A 20,868-nucleotide genomic window follows, 5' to 3' on the forward strand; every position below is an offset into this window, starting at 1 on the left:
TTATACTATACAACCTATATACTATTACAAAGTACTCACTGCTCGCTGCTGAAGGTGCTCGTGTAGGTGGTCTCGGAGCTGGTGGCCAGGTCGTGCATGCTGAACTCCTGGCGGAAGGAGCGCGCCGGCCGCGGGGCCATGGCCTCCACGAGACGCTGCGGACAAGGCGAGGGGCTGGTCAGAGGCGGGTCTGGGTATACTGGTTTGTTTTACGCATATGGAGCTGAGGGGTGGGTGAGAGGTGTCGGGATGGGGAAAATAAGACAAGTGGACAAGTCTAGGTAAACTGGTTTATTTTACGGGTCGAGCTAGGATTTACATGAGCTGAGGGCGAGTCGAGATGCGGGAGACAAGGCGAGAGACAGGTCAGAGGAGGGTCTAAGTTTACTGGTTGGAGGTTAGGACTATAGGATACGAGTGCGGTTTTCAGTGATCGAGCTGAGGGCTAGTAGGTATGGTAAGATCATTATATAAAATATAAAAGTTTTAATAAATATTACTCTTAAAACTCATGACACTGTTGACAACCGCACTCTATGCAAATCTGCGCATTTACCGGCATAGGGTATAGTCACATAGCTTAACTAAAACCAAAACCCAGATAAATAAATCTTATTCAATGGTGATACGGTAGACGGTTTTGGTAGCATTTGAGTGAAACTGTTTGACTATAACTGGAAATGACAATCAATAACAAAATACCCACCCGGCACTCGTACGCAAAATCATATTCGTAATCGTCCTCCATTATACAGTCAATAGTTTACAAACAACACAAAAACACTTATTTTTTAAACGTTCACTCAACAATAACATAGTTTACGCACTGTCTGTTCATCACATTCCATAATTACATTATAACAAGGACATCACTGTAAATCGGTTTAATTTAACGGTAACCTAGAAACACATAGGAAATAAACAAATTAATAAAATAAAAAACCGGTGAATTAAAGTGCAGTTTAAGAAAGAAGTTCTAAACTCAAACGCAAACACGAGAAAAATGCTGCATAGGAAAATACAGCTGGCCGATACGCGACGGAAAAACTGAATGGAAGCCAGCGAGCCAGTCAAACGAAACAAAAATCCGCAGTTCTAAATTTGAATCATTTCGCAACGCTCACCGGACTGGGCAGTCGCGTTTTTATGCCGGCAATTATTGTTATTCAACGTTTAAAGTGGAAATCAGCTGATAGGCGTGTTTTGAGGTTATGACACTGACTGACCGACTCAATACGTGGTTTGAGGGTGCGCGCGCAACCCGGTGCGGTCTTTACACTCGTAACTTTTTGTTTTATCGAATCGAGAACTTTATTTTCAAGGGAGTCAGTAGTTTTTTAGGTCACTCGTTTCCTCCAGAATTCGGGATTACAAATTTGATCGCAGTAAATTACGCTGATTTATTATTATGAGCTTTTTTAAGCTACTGTCGGTTGGCAACCGGGCTGTTTACGAATAATAAATAACTCACTTAAAAAGGTTTTCAACGCTATTAATGTATAGTGTAAGTTGGTATGTTGATGGTATGATGGACAAAGCGATAGCAATAATATCCATACATAACTATCCCAAACAACTCATAACATTCTTTTTACATTATAGGCAGCTTACCTATGCGTATTTTCTCTCTGAAAGGCGTGATTTTTGTTTGTTAGTTAAACTACAAATCTCATGGGATGTATATGTATAAACCTATCTCCTGTTTAAAACACCTATACCTCCTGTGGGTTGACTGGTAGAAAATGCTTGTAGCATTAAGTCCACCCTTTGTACACTTATTTTTATATTTGTGCAATAAAGGATTACATAAATATACTTATATTTTACTAGGTTTAAGACATAATAATGATAAGAGAAACCTGACCACCTGAAAACCCTACCGTTATGTTTCGATAACTAATATCGATTGTGCTGCATGACCTGCCAATGTCACGCGACAGAATGTAGGGACAAACAAAATAATATGGGATTTAAAACTGTCTAACTGAACTAAATTTCCTGAAGCCCTAAGTTTTTTGGTTGGTTAAAAACTGTTATGTCTTTTGAGTTAATAATAAATAAGTACACGTTTTAGCAGCGGATATATTTAATGACAATGAACCTAATAACCTAATATCTTGCATCAACTAAATAGGTTCCTGAAAGAGATTGCTAAAAGCGATAGAATAGAACCACAAAAGTTTTTGAGATTTTTTGTTGGCGCACTGTTTTGACGTCATCATCATCAGCCAATAATCATCCACTGCTGGACATAGGCCTCTCCCAAGGAGCGCCACAACACTCGGTCCTCGGCCTTCCTCATCCAACCACTACCCGCCACCCGCCTAAGGTCGTCAGTCCAGCGGGCAGGAGGGCGTCCCACGCTGCGTTTGCCTGTTCGTGGTCTCCACTCGAGAACTCGTCTACCCCAACGGTTATCGGTTCTTCGGCAGATATGACCAGCCCACTGCTACTTCAGCTTGCATATTTTGACAGCTATGTTATGACGATTATGTTTTGACGTAAAAATGTTTATTAGGTAATCGATACTATAGCGAAATGCCTCAAAAACCAGTTAAGTAACATCATAATTTATAGCTACCTACTTAGTCACTACGTGACCTCGGCAGAAAAGTTACATATTTAATAAACAAAACACGTAGAAATGCCAAGTTCAAGACCTTGAATTTCGCTCGTTCAGTTAAAGCAATAAGCTTTTAGATTTGGGTCTAGGTTTTTCTGTCATTGAATAGGTACCCATTTTATGTTATCTCTGCTATGTGGGTATTGGAAAATACGATTGTCAATTTTACGTTTAGCAAAAATGGGTAAGGGGCCGTCCATTAATCACGTGAGGCTCAAAGGGGGGGAGGGGGGTACTGAAAACCTCACAAAACATCACGTGGGGGGAGGGGGGGTTCTCGTTAGACATCACGTGTATTATTTTTTTGTCAAAAAGGTAGGTATTTCTGAACCGATATTTTGGACGGCGCAAAAATTTTAACGATTTGTAGTATGACCTATTTTTTTTCTAGTCAAAAATTGCCTTTACGTAGACTTCCAAAAAAATACACGTGATCCAGGGGGGGGAGGGGGGGTTGGTCCCAAACCTCACCAAATATCACCAAGGGGGAGGGGGGGGTCAAAAAATGAGAAAAACGACCTCACGTGATTAATGGACGGCCCCTAATGCAAGAATATATACTTTCTTGTCTGCCATTAAATATGAAGTTTATTTAATTTAAACATGAATGAATAATGACCCACAATGTTTACCAAATCAATAACTAGGTATCCCATAGAAACTGTATTTAGATAAGTATCCAGACATATACAAACATAACAACTAGCAATCTACATAAACAATTATGAACATGAATTGAATAGAGAAACTCATGCGCATCCAATGAAAACACGTAACGCTTTCTTCATAAGAAAAATCCCAAGCAACAGATTAAGAAAAGTGAGCCGTGAAAATCTTCACAGATAAAAAAAACTTACGGCATGGAAAAGGAAGCCGAAGTAGTCCATTTTGGAAAGACCATAGAGTAAGGATGGAACACTGGTGAAGTGAGGAGCATGTCAAAGTTGATTTAAAAATAGAAGTTTGGCATCCGTACTGTACGCATTCTGTAGTAGAGATGAGAAACGGCAATCGATGCCAAATAGGCAAGAGTGAATGCACACTTTTAGTTACTACAATAGAGAGTGTTGCGAAATAACTTTAGTAAACAACTTCCACAACTAGTTTTCTGTGAAGTCGACTTTATCTAAATGACATTGAACTTTAAACTTGAGTTGTAAACATTTTCATTGATATTCTAATAAATGAGCAAATACGTCGGCTGCTTTTGTTACAGATTTGGCTCTGTGTCAGAGATTTTACTTAGCTGATAACATTAAGTAGGTAGGTTTTTATGCCAAATCCAAGCTTCATTACATTATTCAAATAAACTTTTACACAACAACGGCTAACCCAAAACCTGCCTTATCTCAATCACAACAAATAGTGCACAATAGAATTTTAAATCCATTCATGCACATTTGACACTCCAGCTAAGCACATGCACACAGGAGCGCTAAAACGCCGCACGTGCCAACATATCGCACTGAGGTTAGGGGACGGAATTAATCGAGGTGATTGGGTCAACGCGGCGTATTGTATGTGTCGGACAGATTAGGCACACAATATGTGTCACAGCCGTAGGGGAAAATACGAAACTTTATACAACATTATATATCTCTATTCTACTAGGTGAATTGGCTACATGTGATGTATAGTACACGTAGTTTGGCCCTTTATTATGCTGCTACATTTTATTTCAGTTGAAAGATATAAATATCATTAAGTTCTTCTACGGGCGTGCAGCCGGTGATAGGTATACGTTTACCTAACTAACATACCTACATAACAAATGAATGTCAAATCATTTAATGAAATTTATTCTTCCCGCAACTATTTATTTACAGCCAGAAAATCCCAAATTTGAAACAACTACTTCCGGTCATTGATATGACAACATTTCTTCACGATGACCGAATGACTCTAGATTGTCAATGGTCTAGATTGGCCAAGGTCGTTTAATATTGCTTATCAAATAAATAAAAACACTTTTAAATGTTGATAAAGAAAGTTCAAGTGTACGCCACTAAATTGATTACTTTCAGGATTAAAGTGTTGCTGCTATCTTTATTGGTTAGTAAACATAATTGTTATATCAGTAAGTGCTTTGAAAATATTTCATGGCAGAATTTATTAACTAAGTAAGTATTTACCTATAACTTTAAGTTATCATTAATGTTGAAAAGATTGAGTTTTCTTTAAGATTTAACTCGCGATATTAACCGTTTGGTATTCTGGTACACCTCTAAATTAAAATAATAATTGCGTTTTTTGAGTTATGACCTTTTTGGCATTGCAACAAAGTAGGTGAAGGTATGTTGTCATTAAAATAATTACTGAAATTAAATATTGCTAAAATCAGCGTGTCTTTCCTTATCAGGAATTTTCATCGTTGGATTCTTAGGTTTATAAAAGTATGATAAAGAAAATGAATGTCGATTTGCTTATTCACAGGTGATAAATCCGATAAGTGTTTCACAACACAGCTCTAACACTCTTCACACTTTAAAACTAAACCGCACTGGTTTTTAAAACACAAAATTAATAGCACTGGCAGGAGACAAACCAAAACACTCAGAACACTTATTTGCGAGATTCGGTTCTAAATTCTAAATTCGTATTTCGTTCGAAATCGCAGTTCGCGGACAAATTATTTTGGCGCCACAACACACGCGTGAAGTGCCGGGCCTCGTTCGCGCGCTACTAAGTTTTTTTTTTAAATCTCATACATAAGCAATGGCTGTTTGAAGCGTCAGCCGTCATCGTATCAAATCGTAGATAGATTCACTTGCTAGCTGCAGTGGCCCCGATGACGCCATGGCTTGGATTATTATTCAGTGTTTAGTTCAGGGTTTAGATTAAACTGTGAGAAAAGAAATAAGAATTGAGTGGCTCAGTTTATTACTGCGACGTCATAATAACTAGGTATAAACATCAAGTGGATTATTTTCCATTCAGTTATGAGTTACACAAACCCTACAATGCACGAATAAAGGTACGTTTTACCTAAATACAAAGTTTAAGCAATAATTTATGACAAGCGTGCTAATATCTATCTCACATGTAATCAGACCTTGACATTGCGACCACGGACGGTCGTGTCGTTAAGTAAATTACGTCATGACTCTACTGACACTCTGACACACCGGTAAATTATATGACATTGTCAGACAAACTCGCCAAAATGAGGTAAGTAGGTGGTTGGATAAAAAGTATACAGAAAAAAAAGAGTTGTATTCAGTGCAGCTTAATGATTTTAAACGGTGACAAACTTTCGATGCACTCTTGTGTTTGTCACCGACAATTTAATAAGAAGATGACAAAGTCTATTCTCTAGCAGTAGGTACTCATATCTTCAAGTAAACCAAAACTATAATCTACCCTAATATCTCTTATAGCCATTTTAATGGTAAGTAATGTAAGTGGCATGCCATTTCATATCATAAGGAGGATATTTTGTACTGGATGGCCACATGTTACTATTTTAATATTTAAGGATGATATCATAGATTCGGAACTTGTATTATTGTTTTAACTAATTTTAGTGTAGAAAGATAATAATTATTAATCCGTTCATATGTAGATACTTCCTACTAAAAAATGAACCTTTACATCGTTTTAGTAACATATAAAGTTTAACCACAATCAACATCAACATAAATTAAAATACACTTAGGTAGGTTCTTATTTACATGTAGTTATATTTTTACGATATTTTTATGGGCAAGAGGAAAATTATATCATAAGGGGGAGTTTCAAGGTTTGTATTGTAAGTAGTTAGTTGAATTTGTTTAAGTAAGTAATAAAAAGTGTCAAAAGTTGTACAGTTGACCTAAATTTTACTACTTAAGACAACTAGGACATAGACTACACCCTGGAAACTAGATGGATTTTCGAACACTTAAAACATGGTAGGTACCTACAGTACCCACATAATTTTAAAAAACTCAACATTCTTAACATTTATGTTTTAATGGCTGCCTATGTATACTTGACTAAGACTTGAGCAATATTTTCCTCGGTTGTAAACTTTATTGATCCCACTCACGACCCGCCATGTGGAGCTTCTGTATCACGATTAACAACCAATTAAAACAACAACCTTGACAATGTTTTAAACTTCCCGGAAATGTACACACAGGTAGGTACGTATGTAAAGGTATTGGTAAAAGTCCAATCAGCTATGAATCGAACCCAAGACATGACCAGTGGCAGATTTTGTTTACCGTCCTAAGCCCTGAGTACTACCAAGGTACTGCCTAGGGCCTGACAGAAGCAATGACAATAAATAGTTAAAATAGCTTCAGTAATTCTGCTGTACATTTTGCTCACATTTAGTTAGCATATTTTTTATAATTTATCTTTTGATGCGTAGGCACAGAGCGTTAAATTTTACATCAAAGTTCAAGAAACTAAACCGTATAGAATGTGAGAGAATGATGGCTCATTTTTATCACAAGATTCAAATGAATCATGATTCTTATGATGTCATTTCTTTTGCAGCATTACTTAATTTTAACTCTTTTGTTAAATAACCATGCCGGTGTAATGTTTGTATTGTTTTTATTGTTGATAATATATGTAGGTATACAGAGTGTAAATTAGGTATACGCCCTCAAATTTTTTTTTAGGTTTAGTACCTGTACATTTTTATGTGAAAGTTTATGTTGTGTCATTAGATCATCTATCTATAGGTAGTAAAATTTTTCGAGATTATCACTTCTACATTCTGTATTTTAAAGTTAGAGTACCTACTTATATAGAGTGTATTTTACCTAAAGTGATGCCATAATGGCTATATTTATTGACTGACTCAGTCATGTGGCACCTAAATATAGATTGGACATGTTTACTTTAATACCTACACCATATTAACTACAGTAAGCCATTTCAATGGATAAAAAATCAAAGATCAAAAGTTGCACATCTTTTTAGCTAGTGATACTCTGAAAGAACAACTTAATTTACATTATCAAGCGACAGAGAATAATATATAGTAGGTATATCGACAAAAGTTCTGATTAGGTCACTGTATGCAATAAAAGTAAAGGATCGTATAATTGTATCGCTAAAAACATGTAAGGTTATCTCAGTAATAGAGTTATTATTCTGTGGTAATAGCACAAGGCTTATTCAAAGCAGACTATAAATGTCTCTATTTTATAGCCAAGTGTGCTTTTAATCTAAGAAATATGAAATAAACTAAGCTATGATGTCATCGAAGTTAACAGCTACGGAAAATGGCACCTAAGTTATTGTGTATAGCAGGAGTAAGTATTATAATTTGTAGAATTCATTAAATTATCCTACTTAATACCTAATTTGATGTCTTATAAATACTTTTAAAATAATATTTCCTTTCCATTTCCGGTTGAAGTAGCGGCTTTACCTTAGCTTGAATAAGCAACAAGCTTTATCGAATCTCAGTGTTCACGAATACACATAAGCGACATAAGTCTAGTCCTTGCATCCCACTCAAGCGCCATATTTTAATGTATTCTAACGAGTGGGCGTTCAATAAATGACTTTATATTTGAAACGTAATTTAATAAATTGTTCTTAGATCATACTGTAGATTGTGGGTGACCGTTTGAGACAAAAAAGGAGTATTTTTTCTTGTATTTTCCGAAAAAGGATTTATAAGTACCTACGTATGTGTATTTTCAGTTGTTTTGATGGTTAAACCAGACGGTTATTTATTTTGTGAGTATATTATTATGTGGAAACAATTTTGTCCGTTGATTCTTCCTTCTCTAGTCTCGAATTATTATAGCAATAGTTAAAGGTAGTGATATAACACACAAGTGCAGCTACAAATGAACTGGAAGGGGACAAACTTCTGTTTTCTTCGAGGGTTAACAAGAAACGCAAATACTTAAAATATATCCTATTATATACTAGATAAATATATATTAGACACTATAAGTGAGTGGGCATGAGGTACCTACATGATGCAATCTAACGTCTCTTCTTAATCCATCAATGCATGGTCATTGCTTAAAAAAACGACACAAACACTTTAGCCTTAGCACTGGCCTTAATGTCCGGTAATGACATAACACAAGAGTGACATCATGGTGCGTAAATCAGGTAAACGTGACGTATGCCTTATTTGCATAAACTTAAAGGACATATTCGGAATAAGATGATGCTTAAAGTTCCGTTTAAAATTTGAATTTTAAATTTCGCGCCGTATCATTTAGAAAACAGTTATATGTTGCCAGTATTTTATATTTCCTTGTTTCTTGGAATGAGTACATAATTTTTTATCCTTTGAGAGAAAATAACAGACAGTACGTAGACCTGTTACATGATCAATCCACTCTCAAATTAAGAGCATAAATGTGTTTACCAGTTACTGAAAAGCTACATGTCAACACGGAAAAATCTCGAAAAAAAAAAGAAAAAAAAAACTCACCAAAGTGACAATGTCTCCGGGGTTAGCGGCGGCGATCCTCCTCAGCCTCTCATAGAGGAGATCTAGAAGCTTCTGGTGATTCGCGTTCAGCTCATCCAGCTCCTTGGCCACTGACTCAGCTCCAGTCGGCAGTCGCTCAGGGTCCACCACCTTCTGACGCTTGCGGAGTCGCTCAGCCATGTCCAGCTCCGCCTGTCTCTTCAGCTGCTTCATGTCACACGACGGGTGGATCTCATCGCAAAGCCACTCGTTGTAGCGTTGGCATCGCGAAGAGTTGATCTAAATGAGGTTAGGATTCAAGCGGGTTAGTTTTGAGGTTAGGTTTTAATCGTGAAGCGATTAGGGGTTTATTTTGGTTGGTTGGTTTTAGATTGCTTTCGCTCTGACACTGGCATACATAAATTAACATTTCTACTTAGGGAAAAACTTCCATACATCTCTTGCAAATGGTCTCCTTACTAAAATCTCTTTCGTACGATTTATTTTGGTCCAGCTAAGGGTGTCTATAGGTATGAGAAAATGCTGGAAGTGTATAAGCTGTCCTGGAAATAGTACAGGGTTTCTTTGAAGCGTGCAACAAAACATATAATCAGACAAACAAACACTTGCAAAAACCCAAGCAAAACCCCAAACTTACAGTCATGAAATCAGTTTTTTTTTTCCTGGTATTTTTTCTATTTTGAAATAGCAAAACAGCATGCATTTTGTAAGAAAATATGTATCCCAGACTATTCATTGAAATTATATAAGCCCCGTAAAATGATATTTATATTATACATAGATTTTAACATATTTTAAAGAACCAATCACACACATTCAACACTCACCTCTATAGTTATGTGTATTAGGCAATTAGCACAATGCATCACACCAATACCAGATTATTTTGCCGCCAAAAGCATTAGGAAACGTCAAAAAGCTCGATTATCATGCAGCGCGAAGCACAAACTACGCTGTGAAACAAAAGAAATAAGAAATCGTGCAAAATACAGGCCGAAAACAAGAAAATAACCTCCGACATAAAAAGAGACTTCGAAATTTGAAAATAGACCCACAGAAAAAAACAAACACAAGAAGCAGAGACAAGGGAAGCAGCACTAAAAAGGTTGCATTCCTAAACGGACCTCTGGGAAAGTATAACTTTTAGACGACCTTTCGCAACTCACAACAGAGGATATCAAGAAGAAACATAGAACATTTCTGGATCAACAAGCTTCATCACGTATTTCACAACAATTTTGAGTGTAACTGATGTGTCTCAGAGAATGTAACAACTCCTCAACACATCAGCACCACATACACAAACAACCGAAACGAGCGAAATATATTCATCTCATTCACACACAACGTTAAACCATATAGTGTGAACGAGAGCCAGAATTTCTTTAAGAGTTACCATTTCTTCCATATTATTGGAACTACTTATATTCTAAAGATTCGGTGCTTGCTGGCAAGAATACTCTGTTTCAAGTAAAAATGCGCCATCACAACTTCAACACAACGAATAAGGTTATAGTTTTCGGTTCATCACGCCCAATTTCCCATGAAACGGAGCATTATATAGGCTTTATATATCGCTCGTAACGTTTGAATGTGTAATATTCCACCAATGGGGATTTACCTTGGCCTCTCGAATGAACCTTCCTCCGTCCACGTTTACTTTCTCGATCTTGGGAGTCCTCTCGACGGCACTCGTCAGTAAGTTCTGTGAAATCGCCACAAGACACCCACAGATTAGGATTATTAAACTTTAGTAGAGTCGCTCGGTTTCTGGATTAAGATAGGTGCTTTATTTTAGAACAGGCTATAAGGTAACACATAATGAATTTGTCTTTGTTGTTAAATTAGGTGTTTCTCTGAATCTTAATCAAAAAATCGAGCTGTAATAGTGCAGAATATATTTTTGTGCATATTAAGGTATTCATTTGAGTCGTTTGTGACTTTATGTTTAATAGTGCAGAATATTCCGGAGTTTGGTGCAAAGTTAACGTTAAATTATAACCTGTATACTGTTGTTATTTGGTCATGTAGCCTTTGTACTTAATTTAATTTAGATAAATGTGAAAAAATATCGTGCAAATATAAATAATTCGGTGCAATTAAAATAGATTAATCGGTTGATACAAATATTACCAACATTATTTCAAATGTTAAAAGTGCAACCTTCATAAATACCACTCAGTGATCTTATATCATGCCATAATAAGTAAATCATCTGAAGTCTCCATCTTTAAAATGCTTAAAAAGGTCATAAAACATCTTCACCAAATTCACAAAACCTAAAATCACTGCTTTTGACCACAAAGAAACAACAACAAACCCAACGGCATGTCCCATTCTAAACAGAAGGGCTAGTAGGGGTGCATTTAAGACGTGACAAGAGTTTCGCATCGCGCTCACTCAAATCGCGCAGCCTCAAAACTGCCGTCTCAGACAAAGAGCCCCTTATCCGAACGGAGAGTAGTTAGTAAAAAATTACGTTCATCAGAAAATTTTATATTTATACGATGAATAAAAAAAATGACTTTGACTTTTCACTTTGACTTCTCATCCTACCACGGCACAAGGCTCACCCTAGTCGGCTCCAGCTGCTCCTTCGGCCGGACCTCGACCGGCGGCATGGCCTGCAGCTTGGAGAAGGTATCATCTATCCATTCCGCCTCCTTCTCCAGCCCCGAGTTGTAGTTGCGGAGGAGCTGGTACGCGGACTCGCAGCTTCGGAGCCTGGGGGAGGAATGGGGGAGGTTATTTGACTTTAAGATAAGTGTTATTATCAGAGAAGGTTTAAATAATTATATTTAAATTGTCTTTGGTATATTTTGTCAGAAGGCTGTCAACAGATGAAATGAGGAAACACAGCCAGCATTATACCTTTGCGTGGTACCTTTGGGTGGGGTGCAACAGAAGAGCGCCACCAACATTTGTAAATATGTAGGTACATCTAGTTAAATATAAGTTTTCTATTATTAGTTTATTTAATATTATTTCTATGGTATCAGAGAAGGTGGTTTATTATATGAGGAATGTTGGAGGTTATTTTGACTGTAGGATTATAGTATTGTTATGATCAAAAAGTAAGACAGCTAAGGTAGTTGACTTTGTTTTCTCATTGTTTGTGTAGAGGACCGTTTTTAACAGGTGTGTTAGTTCTCCTTGAGGCAATGTACCTCCACAACGGTTCATCCGATTAGAATGTCGCTACTTCTGTTCGAAAGCTCTTTTAATTTAGAATCTGCCAACCCAACTTTCATCAAAATCACTCCATCCGTTCTTAAGTTACACGCTCTTTTATCATACCATCCGCCATCTTGCCTCCCTATCCGCCATGTCTTGTACCTGTCGGCGAGCTCCCCGCACAGCGCGGTCCAGCGGTGGTTGAGCTGCGCCGCGTCCGCCTGCAGGCGCGCCAGGTCCTGGCTGCGGGCTGCGAGCGGCGCGCGGGACGCCTCCACCACGCGCTTGCATTGCGCACAGTCGTCGTTCATCTGGTCGATGTGGGTCTGGTGCTTGGTGACTTGGACTTGCATTCGGAGGAGGTCGTCGTGCATCTGTGGAGGGATAGGGGGTTTAGTTGGGTTGATTAATAATAAACAGTGGTTATATAAAAAAATATATAGTAAGCTGAATTGGGGTGACTCAGGGAGTCATGGCTCTCGTGAATGGAATATTTGTGCATACCCCATTACGGTTTTAACAGCTTACCTAAGCTAGGACTATTTCCCACCACGCTGGTCCATACGGATTGATGAGTACACACATCTAGATGGGGTAAATCTAAATGTCACCGGAAGTGCACGTGGTGCAAGTTGCATCGCAAGTGGTATAACTTTATTTAAATTCCCTATTTCTAAAGAATTCATGGAAACATGGCAGGTTTTGAATCAAAACAGCTTCTCGAATGAGAGTACGACATCTTATCAGCCACCACGCTATTGTACCACCAACTGTATTGGTAAAACAAGGTGATGAAGCTCGATGGCGCAATATTTAGCTCATGTATACTCGACTACAATCATAATCATCACCAGCCCGTATACTCACGTCCTTCAGTATCTCCACATCGTTGGGCAGGTCGTTGAACTTCGCCAGTCTCATCTCGAACTCGGAGATGGTCTGGTGGTTCTCCTCCATGCTGTTGATCACGATCTCCACGAACTTGAGACTGCAATAGAGATATCAGGAGATGTTAGAGAGAGAAAGAAAATACGTTATAAGTATATTTCAGAATTTTCAGACACAGTGCAGGAACACAAAACATGTTATTTTTGTATAAGTATGAAAATTACCCAGCTTTAATTACGATGCTATGCTGCTACGCTAAAACCTTAATCATCATCATCCGTGCGTAATCGTCCACTGTTCGATACTACAGGAGTTCCTTATCACTTTCAATAAATATTCGCATTTAAATCATTCCTTCGAGTACCATGAAACAAGTCACAAAAATACTAGAAATACATATGCTCACGACTGTAATCCACGAATTGCGAAAATTATTATAAGTAACAATCTCACCGTTCGACGAAGAGTTGCGACTTGGAGTGCATGTCGTTCCAGCAGCCATTCAACTTGTCCAGGAGCTTCTTCATCGCCGGAGTCTTCAGCGCGATGCCTGAGGGGACAAGAGAATAAAATGGTTAGAATGATGGATTTTCAAATATCAATCAATCAGCTCCATAAGTACTTTATAAAATAACAATATGAAGGTTGTAGTCAGTAGATACTATACCTAGTACATAAATAAGAGTATATAGGTAATACGAAAATACATATAGTGCTATTATAAGGAAGACATAATTTTTATCTAAACTTCGTCAGGCATTTTCAGATAGCTTGCATAAATATGCATTGGTACATGATATTTGTACCTAATCAAATAAGTAATTCACGGTTTCTGAATGTATTTACTACTTCTTTCTTTCTTTTCTTTCTCCAAGCAGGTACAGAAACATTTTAAATCATTATCTGTGAAATCCTGCAATTTCTCCCCCCTCACCTCTGAAGGTGCCCCTCGCCTCGTGGACGCGGCGGCTCAGCGCGTGCACGCTGGTCTCCCAGTCCTTGTGCTGCAGCACCACGTGCTCCAGCGCGTCCAGGTCGCGCGGGATGGCCGCCGAGATGCGAGAGTCCAGCTGCTTCTCCAGAGCTTCGAGACTTTCGAGAAGGTCCGACGCTTGTTCCGTGAAGATGCGGGCCGCGTTCTTGGATTCCTCTGTGGGGGAAAATGGGGGTTCGTGAATTATACTTGTATAGGTAGGAAGATTTTTGCGGAGAGGTGTGGGTAGAATGTGTCATAACGTCGAGCTATGCTGCTCGGCCGCTATTCGTCTATTGGCAAGGACACGTTCCGAATCCTCTCTTATCATTGATTGGTTAGTAAATGCAACACGCACAGATGGATGCCACTTTCAATCTCAAGATAGATAGATCTAGTATCTATCTATCTTGAGATTGAAAGTCGGTACACTTCCTCTTCAGGAAGACTTGTACTTAAACCTCGTACAATGTGAATGTCTAGGTAATTTTTTTTCGTAGATACCTATTCTTTGGCTGCACCAATTTAGTTGAATCTTTTCATTGGTGCGGTATTACGTACTTAGGTATTTTATTAAGTACATTGGACATTGTAAATATTGTAACATGGGTTTATAAAACTAATAAATTATCAACATTTGTACACATTGTAACCTTTACGTACAGTAAGGAAATAAATTAAATAGATTTTAACGACCATTATACCGCCCACGTCTGTTATTGTCCAATTTATGATCAGCCACTTAACTATCTACACTCTGCATGACCACACGATGTTCGGCAATGGCCGTCACCTATTTTAAAGGGGGCAATTAGGTGTTTTTAGGTATTTTATTTAGGAGTACGGAAGTTTGGAACTCCGAGAATAATGGAACAGCATTTGAATCGATCAAACTACTTATAATACTTTTTAATAGATGTATAAAATAGATGTAAATTTTATTTAAATACCTCTATTTACTTCATACATAAATGTTTACTATTGACTACCTGCATAAATGTATTTATAGTTAAGGGAAACTTTACAAAAATAGGTTTTATTAATAGGTAAAGTAATTAAGAAATTACGTACCACTGGGGTTAGCATGGTTCCCAAGGGTAAATATCCGTTTGAGTTTTTTCATCTTGAGTCACTAACACACTTCGTGATGAAAACTGTATTTTTATACTAAAAACAATTCTTCCACAAAAATAATTATGGTTTCCACTCTGATTATATAAAACTAAAGAAGAAATATTTATTTTTAATAAAATCTTGTAAATTAACAACTTTTTCTTGTTACAAGGAACTGCCCACTACTAAACATGACAACAGATATGAATGAAATATTGTGCATTATTGTTTTGTAAACATAATTATGCATGAAGTGCTATTAATAATATTTATTGTTTAAAATGATAATTAAACAAGAAGTGTACTGAACAGTCATCCTTTCACTCTTGTGATATAAATAGGTATATTATTATGTGGTAAGTAAATTACACATTATAACGTAATTTATTTTCCTTATTAAATATACCACACATTTCTAAAAATAACAAATCAAATCAAAGGCAAGTAGGTATCATTTTCTTTTACAGTTATTCATATAAAAATAGCAGCCACATTTTTAGAGTAGCCCAAACTTTAAACTCTTTATAAATGCTTGGTGGTTTTCGATCGTAATAAGAGTTGTTTTTTTACGGACTGGGCTCACGATCCTACGGGATGGCGCGATCTTGAAAACTGGACATAATGACGATACGGCGCGTAAGTGGACCGTAGTGGGATAGTGTAGTGTGAACAAGAGAGTTTGATACTTCAAATTATATCTACCGAATAGTGTCAGTTACGAGAGTTACAGTGGACGATATGCGATATTTTTTTCAAACGCATTGTTTTTTTAAGTTCGCTACCAAGTAGGTATTAATAACCAGTAATTTTATTACTACTGGCGTTGATAATTGAAAAGGGGTTATCTGAACAGTTAGTGTCTAAGATGCCACAAATATACCCCTCTACACAATTAACTTTTTCTGTCCTACAACAAACACGGTAAGTATCAACACCACCCAATCTTACTACACAACATTCTAAGGTGCGTGCTACACCCACCTCCTATAACGATATCGCGAGTGTATCGCCGCCCTACACCGGCGTATGACACCATCGCTCAAAGTGCCAGTCGCACTGTAAACAGGAGTCCTGATTGGCCTAATGACCCACATTGTATTGTCGTTTGTCATTTGTTATCTTCGTTACGAGAGGAATACAGCTAAGAATAATGGCTTTACATAAATAGTGATAGTATAACGTCAACAATGATGCATATTATAATTGCTGGCAGGGTAGGCAGATGGCAATATTACATAGACTTACCTACTTATTGTAATTTTATTTTCACATGTGGAATTTAAAACTGGGCTCGAGTAGGTACTTTAGGCAGATAGCTAGGCGCTTAGAAAATTTTGATTAAAGCTTCTACTTAAAGTTTTAAAATTTAAATGGTCTAGGAAGTTATAATAGCGTCGTCAGTCACTGACTGCCCTGGGTGCGCCGAACGTCACTAGAGGAGGCTCATTTCGTGCACCTATTGACCGATGTAAAATAGCTTTTAAAGTAGGTTCCTTTAAGTATACTTACTTTCAGATAAGGGTAGCTTTATCTTGGCGAGACATAAATTTAAGATAAAAGTGAAGTAGTTTTTAACGATGACCAATATAATCAAGTTACTTTTTCAAAAGGTCATTTTGTTTTTCTGGACGATTATTCTAAACTACACTCGATCCTCAGCCTTCCTCATCCATCCAGTACCTACATTTTATCTATTTTCGCAAACTTGTCATGTTTCTAATACGTAACTGTTGTCGCAATGGCATAGCATGCTTGTAATCATTACACCTATTTGTCTGAAAGATCTTGAGTTTAGATATCAACCGTTGTTCTATCATTTAAGAAAATACCATACAGTTGAACTACATTTCAATAGTAGAAATCATTTACTAGTGGACATAGGCCTCTACCAAAGAGCCCTTGACACTGTCCTCAACCTTCCTCATCTAGCCACATCTGCTTGCACATTCGTGACCAAATACTTATATTTTGATGAATTCTTACATCACTTTTGCGAGTAAGGTATGTAAGAATATTATAGTACCACCTAACAAATCTGGCCTAATTAAAATTATAATCAAAGGTCAAGTTGAACATGCAATATCTGATTCATTGTATGGTTGTCAATGTTGTCATGTATATTTTCTGTTTATTATGTACCAAGATATAAAACGAGATTCTACATACCGACTGTACATAAATGTAATACGAAAAGCTTTACAAAATGGACAATGATAATCAATTGATATTTTTAGATACTCATGACGTCTTTCAAAAGTATTTACCCGAATTTGACCCAAAAACTGAGATGCCAAGATCAATACAGTGTTCAAAACTCAATAAGAAAATTGACCAATTAATTTAATTGATTTCGACTAGGCAGAGGACATGTTAATTGATTAATTTGTAGTAATTAATAATAGGGGGACCTAAATAACTAGCATTGGCATTGTGTTGTGTGATACAGTTCTATTAAAAAGTAGCTGATGGCTTAGTACTTCGTAACGACGTTATGCCAGATCGTATCAAGAACGAACTATCATACTCATATTCGTATTCGAACCATCGAAGTAGAAAAAAAGGCGGAAGAAAGCCCGCTTATTAAAAACTGAGCCGCAACAATGGCGGTGACATTGTAGTTTTGTGGGTGCGTAGGTGCGACGTAATTTGCGGCGGATTGACTTACTTAGAGAGCCTCAGCTTTTAGTTACCGAGATTTTTTACTTCGATGCATCCAACAAATAAATGTAAATTAATTGTCGAACATACCTTCAGCCCGTGCCCTCCTCTCAGAAGTTGACGAAGATACGGCTGTTTCTGGCTGCTATAATGGCTGGTGCTGCGTATAATAGCGCCTTAAAGGTGCTTCCACTGAAATACTAGCTCCGTGTCTAATAAGCTTTACCTTCAGCGCGTGCCCTCCTCTCGAACTCACCAAACAGCTTATCTTTCTCTCCGCTTCTCTGCGTCTTTCGTTCAGCGCGCGCCGGCTGTATTGTCTTTAAGCAAGTAAAGAACTTATCTATCTATCTATCAACCAATATCAAACATACCCTCAGCCTGTGCCCTCCTCTCGAACTCATCGAACAGCCTATTCACGTCGTCGATCTCCCTCCGCAGCCGCCTCAGTTGCGGGTCGGCGGGGTCTCCCTCCGCCAGCAGTTTCTCTGCGTCTTCGTTCAGCGCGCGCCGGATGGCTTGGCGCTGTTCGGAGCCCATGGCTACGAACTGGGGGGTAGAAGAGGGGTTTAGAATGGGGTAACATACGGGTTAGATGAGGGCAAAGGGGGATTACATGGGGGAAATAAAATAAGATAGAATGTTGGAAGGCGTGGTCAGTTAACATGATGACAGGGTTGTGGGTTCGATTATCGATAAGTTCAGATATTTCGTTAAATACATAATACATGTACGGTCAGCTGCATAAGTTGTTATACACTTCTGTACCTTGTCAAACTGACGAACCCTCAATGCTTCTATGAATGGATACGTGGTTTGTTAGATTGACAAGGTTCAAAAGTGTGTAGCTCCTTATGCAGCTGACTGTACATGTACATGGTTTTGCAAAACTATAGCAAGCCATAATATAAAAATAGTTAAGTACTATGTTCGCAGCATTGCGCTGCGTATTTTCGAAGTATGCAAATAGGGTTCCTCTTCCTTTTACATAGAACTTTTAAGAATAATACAATACCGGCGAAAAATAGGGTGCAGCAATGGAACTATGCCTATTCCGAAAGGTACAAACTAAGGCATTATTATTTGATATGTATAGATAAGTGTATTTTGATAGATAGTAGGTACAACAGTTTACCTGTGGGAAGTCCCAGCCTTTCACCACTTTGATGGTCGCAAAGATCATGTTCTGTCGCATCCTCAGCTGCTTCCTCTGCCACAGTTGAATCAACTGCAACAAACAACATTCATAAACATACACGAATTCAATTTAAAAGATAAGCGGTATAAGGCGGCAAGTAAGTATATACCTAGTTTGATTTGTAATTTATGTTCACAGCAAGATCGTTGTAGTCTAGATAACAAGAAAATAGATTTCAACATCACCACAAAAATTCTAACAATACCGCCATCTATAGTCACGCTTTTGAACTCCATCACCCCACTCCAAATCTGTAAACACCGCCATCTACCGCCCACAACTCAAACCACCAACTCTCCCTGCCTGGAGAGTGAGATTTGACTCGGCAAGGGGAGTCACAATAGATCTTTCAGGTCGCAGTGGCGAACGGGCACTGGTTGCCCTTTTCTGTAACTATAACTACAACTCACCCTGTCATAAGCTGCGCTCAAATCACTGGCCTTCTGCAGCGCGGGCTGCGCCGGCGGGGGTAGCGCGACCACCGCGCCGGGCAGCTGGGCCTCGCTGCCGGCGCCGCCCAGACGGACGCGCCAGCGGGAGCGCCCGCTGTTGTCGAGGACGGTGACCGAGGCGCCCTTCTCTATCGCCATCTGGTGGGGTAAAGGGGAAGTTGGTTAGTAATTTGTTTGATAATACTGTGTAAAATGTTCGTCGTTTTAATTTCAAGTTTCACAACAAGGGCCAATAAATATACAGCTAATTATTTAAAATACGAAAATTCACAATTTTAATGTAGCTGCAAATACTTAATAAGGCGTACGTCGATTTTCTAGCTTGAAGTTAGAACTATGTGTGCTGTTAATGCCATCTATTGGATAGATCCTTATTTGTTGTTTACGACCGACACGATGAACTTTAAACAGGGAAGAAAATGGCGTCAGTTTTATAAAAATATTATCGCTGTATAGCACTACAAAGAAATATTATCCACAAGTAAGCTTTAATTTAGTCAAATTGCCAACTCTTATTTATCTTTCAGTACAATCCACACCACATTACAACGCCAAAGACCAAAACACTCATAAAATACTCACATTCCCGTGCTTATAAGCACACACAGTCTCGGCCCTCAACGGCTTGGTCACCGGCTGTCGCCTCTGCTTCACCGGCCTGATCTCCTGGGCCTCCTCCACTATCTGGGAGACTGTGGTTCCGTAGGCATTCAGCTCTTCTCTCAGGTCTTGCATGCCCTTCAGCAGTCTCTCTCCCTGGTCTAGTGTGAACTCCGACTGAGAGAATGTAGAGTTGAGGGATTCTTCGCGTCTGTAAGAGGAAAGGGTGTTATTTGTGCCGTTGGGGTAGGGTGTGAGGACTATTAATGAATATTTATTTATTATATTTAATGTCTTCTTCTAAATTGGACGATGCATATTAGTATTTTAGGCCTGATCTGAGGAAGGTCACTCTAGCGCACTATAGCGAGATATAACATACCAAATGGGTAAATTATAGCAATAACGCTTAGGTCTGATTAAGTATTCACATTAGAAGGTACATCAAGCAGGTATTTTGCCTCTATTTATCAGAGACAAAGACCCCTTTCCGAAGAGAAACCACCAACGTCCATAAGAAATATGACCTAAAATAAAAATATTTTACCTTGTAACTAAAATACCAGATATCAAAAACTCACTTCTGTATCCACTTCTCCGCTTCATTCACCTTCTCGAAGTAGCGGTGGTACTGCGTGGTGTGCCTCAGATGCGTCTCGAGACAGAGCGTCAGCTGCAGGACCCACGCCCATTGGGACTGCATCACCTGGGGGAGAAAGAGGTTTAGTGGGGGGCCGCTAGATAGCGCTGAGAGTAATTAGTATGGAATGTGGCCGCTAGATGGCGCTGAGA

The 20,868-nt window shown here is 38.3% G+C and overlaps 1 protein-coding gene across 1 annotated transcript in view; it reads right to left on the reverse strand.

Moving 5' to 3' along the window:
• LOC105395838 overlaps positions 1–20,868 on the reverse strand; it is a 171,569-nt gene that overhangs the window by 79,443 nt on the left and 71,258 nt on the right. The window contains exons 19-31 of the mRNA XM_048628073.1: positions 20,658–20,782; positions 20,059–20,287; positions 19,435–19,614; positions 18,962–19,054; positions 18,201–18,375; positions 14,017–14,232; positions 13,536–13,632; positions 13,062–13,182; positions 12,357–12,568; positions 11,594–11,744; positions 10,642–10,725; positions 9,021–9,299; positions 40–155 (exon numbers count right to left, since the gene is read on the reverse strand). Coding sequence (XP_048484030.1) covers positions 40–155; positions 9,021–9,299; positions 10,642–10,725; positions 11,594–11,744; positions 12,357–12,568; positions 13,062–13,182; positions 13,536–13,632; positions 14,017–14,232; positions 18,201–18,375; positions 18,962–19,054; positions 19,435–19,614; positions 20,059–20,287; positions 20,658–20,782 — 2,078 coding nt within the window. The remainder of the gene's footprint in view (positions 1–39; positions 156–9,020; positions 9,300–10,641; positions 10,726–11,593; positions 11,745–12,356; positions 12,569–13,061; positions 13,183–13,535; positions 13,633–14,016; positions 14,233–18,200; positions 18,376–18,961; positions 19,055–19,434; positions 19,615–20,058; positions 20,288–20,657; positions 20,783–20,868) is intronic.

This window comes from Plutella xylostella, chromosome 20, assembly GCF_932276165.1.
Source record: "Plutella xylostella chromosome 20, ilPluXylo3.1, whole genome shotgun sequence".
Taxonomy (NCBI): domain Eukaryota; kingdom Metazoa; phylum Arthropoda; class Insecta; order Lepidoptera; family Plutellidae; genus Plutella; species Plutella xylostella.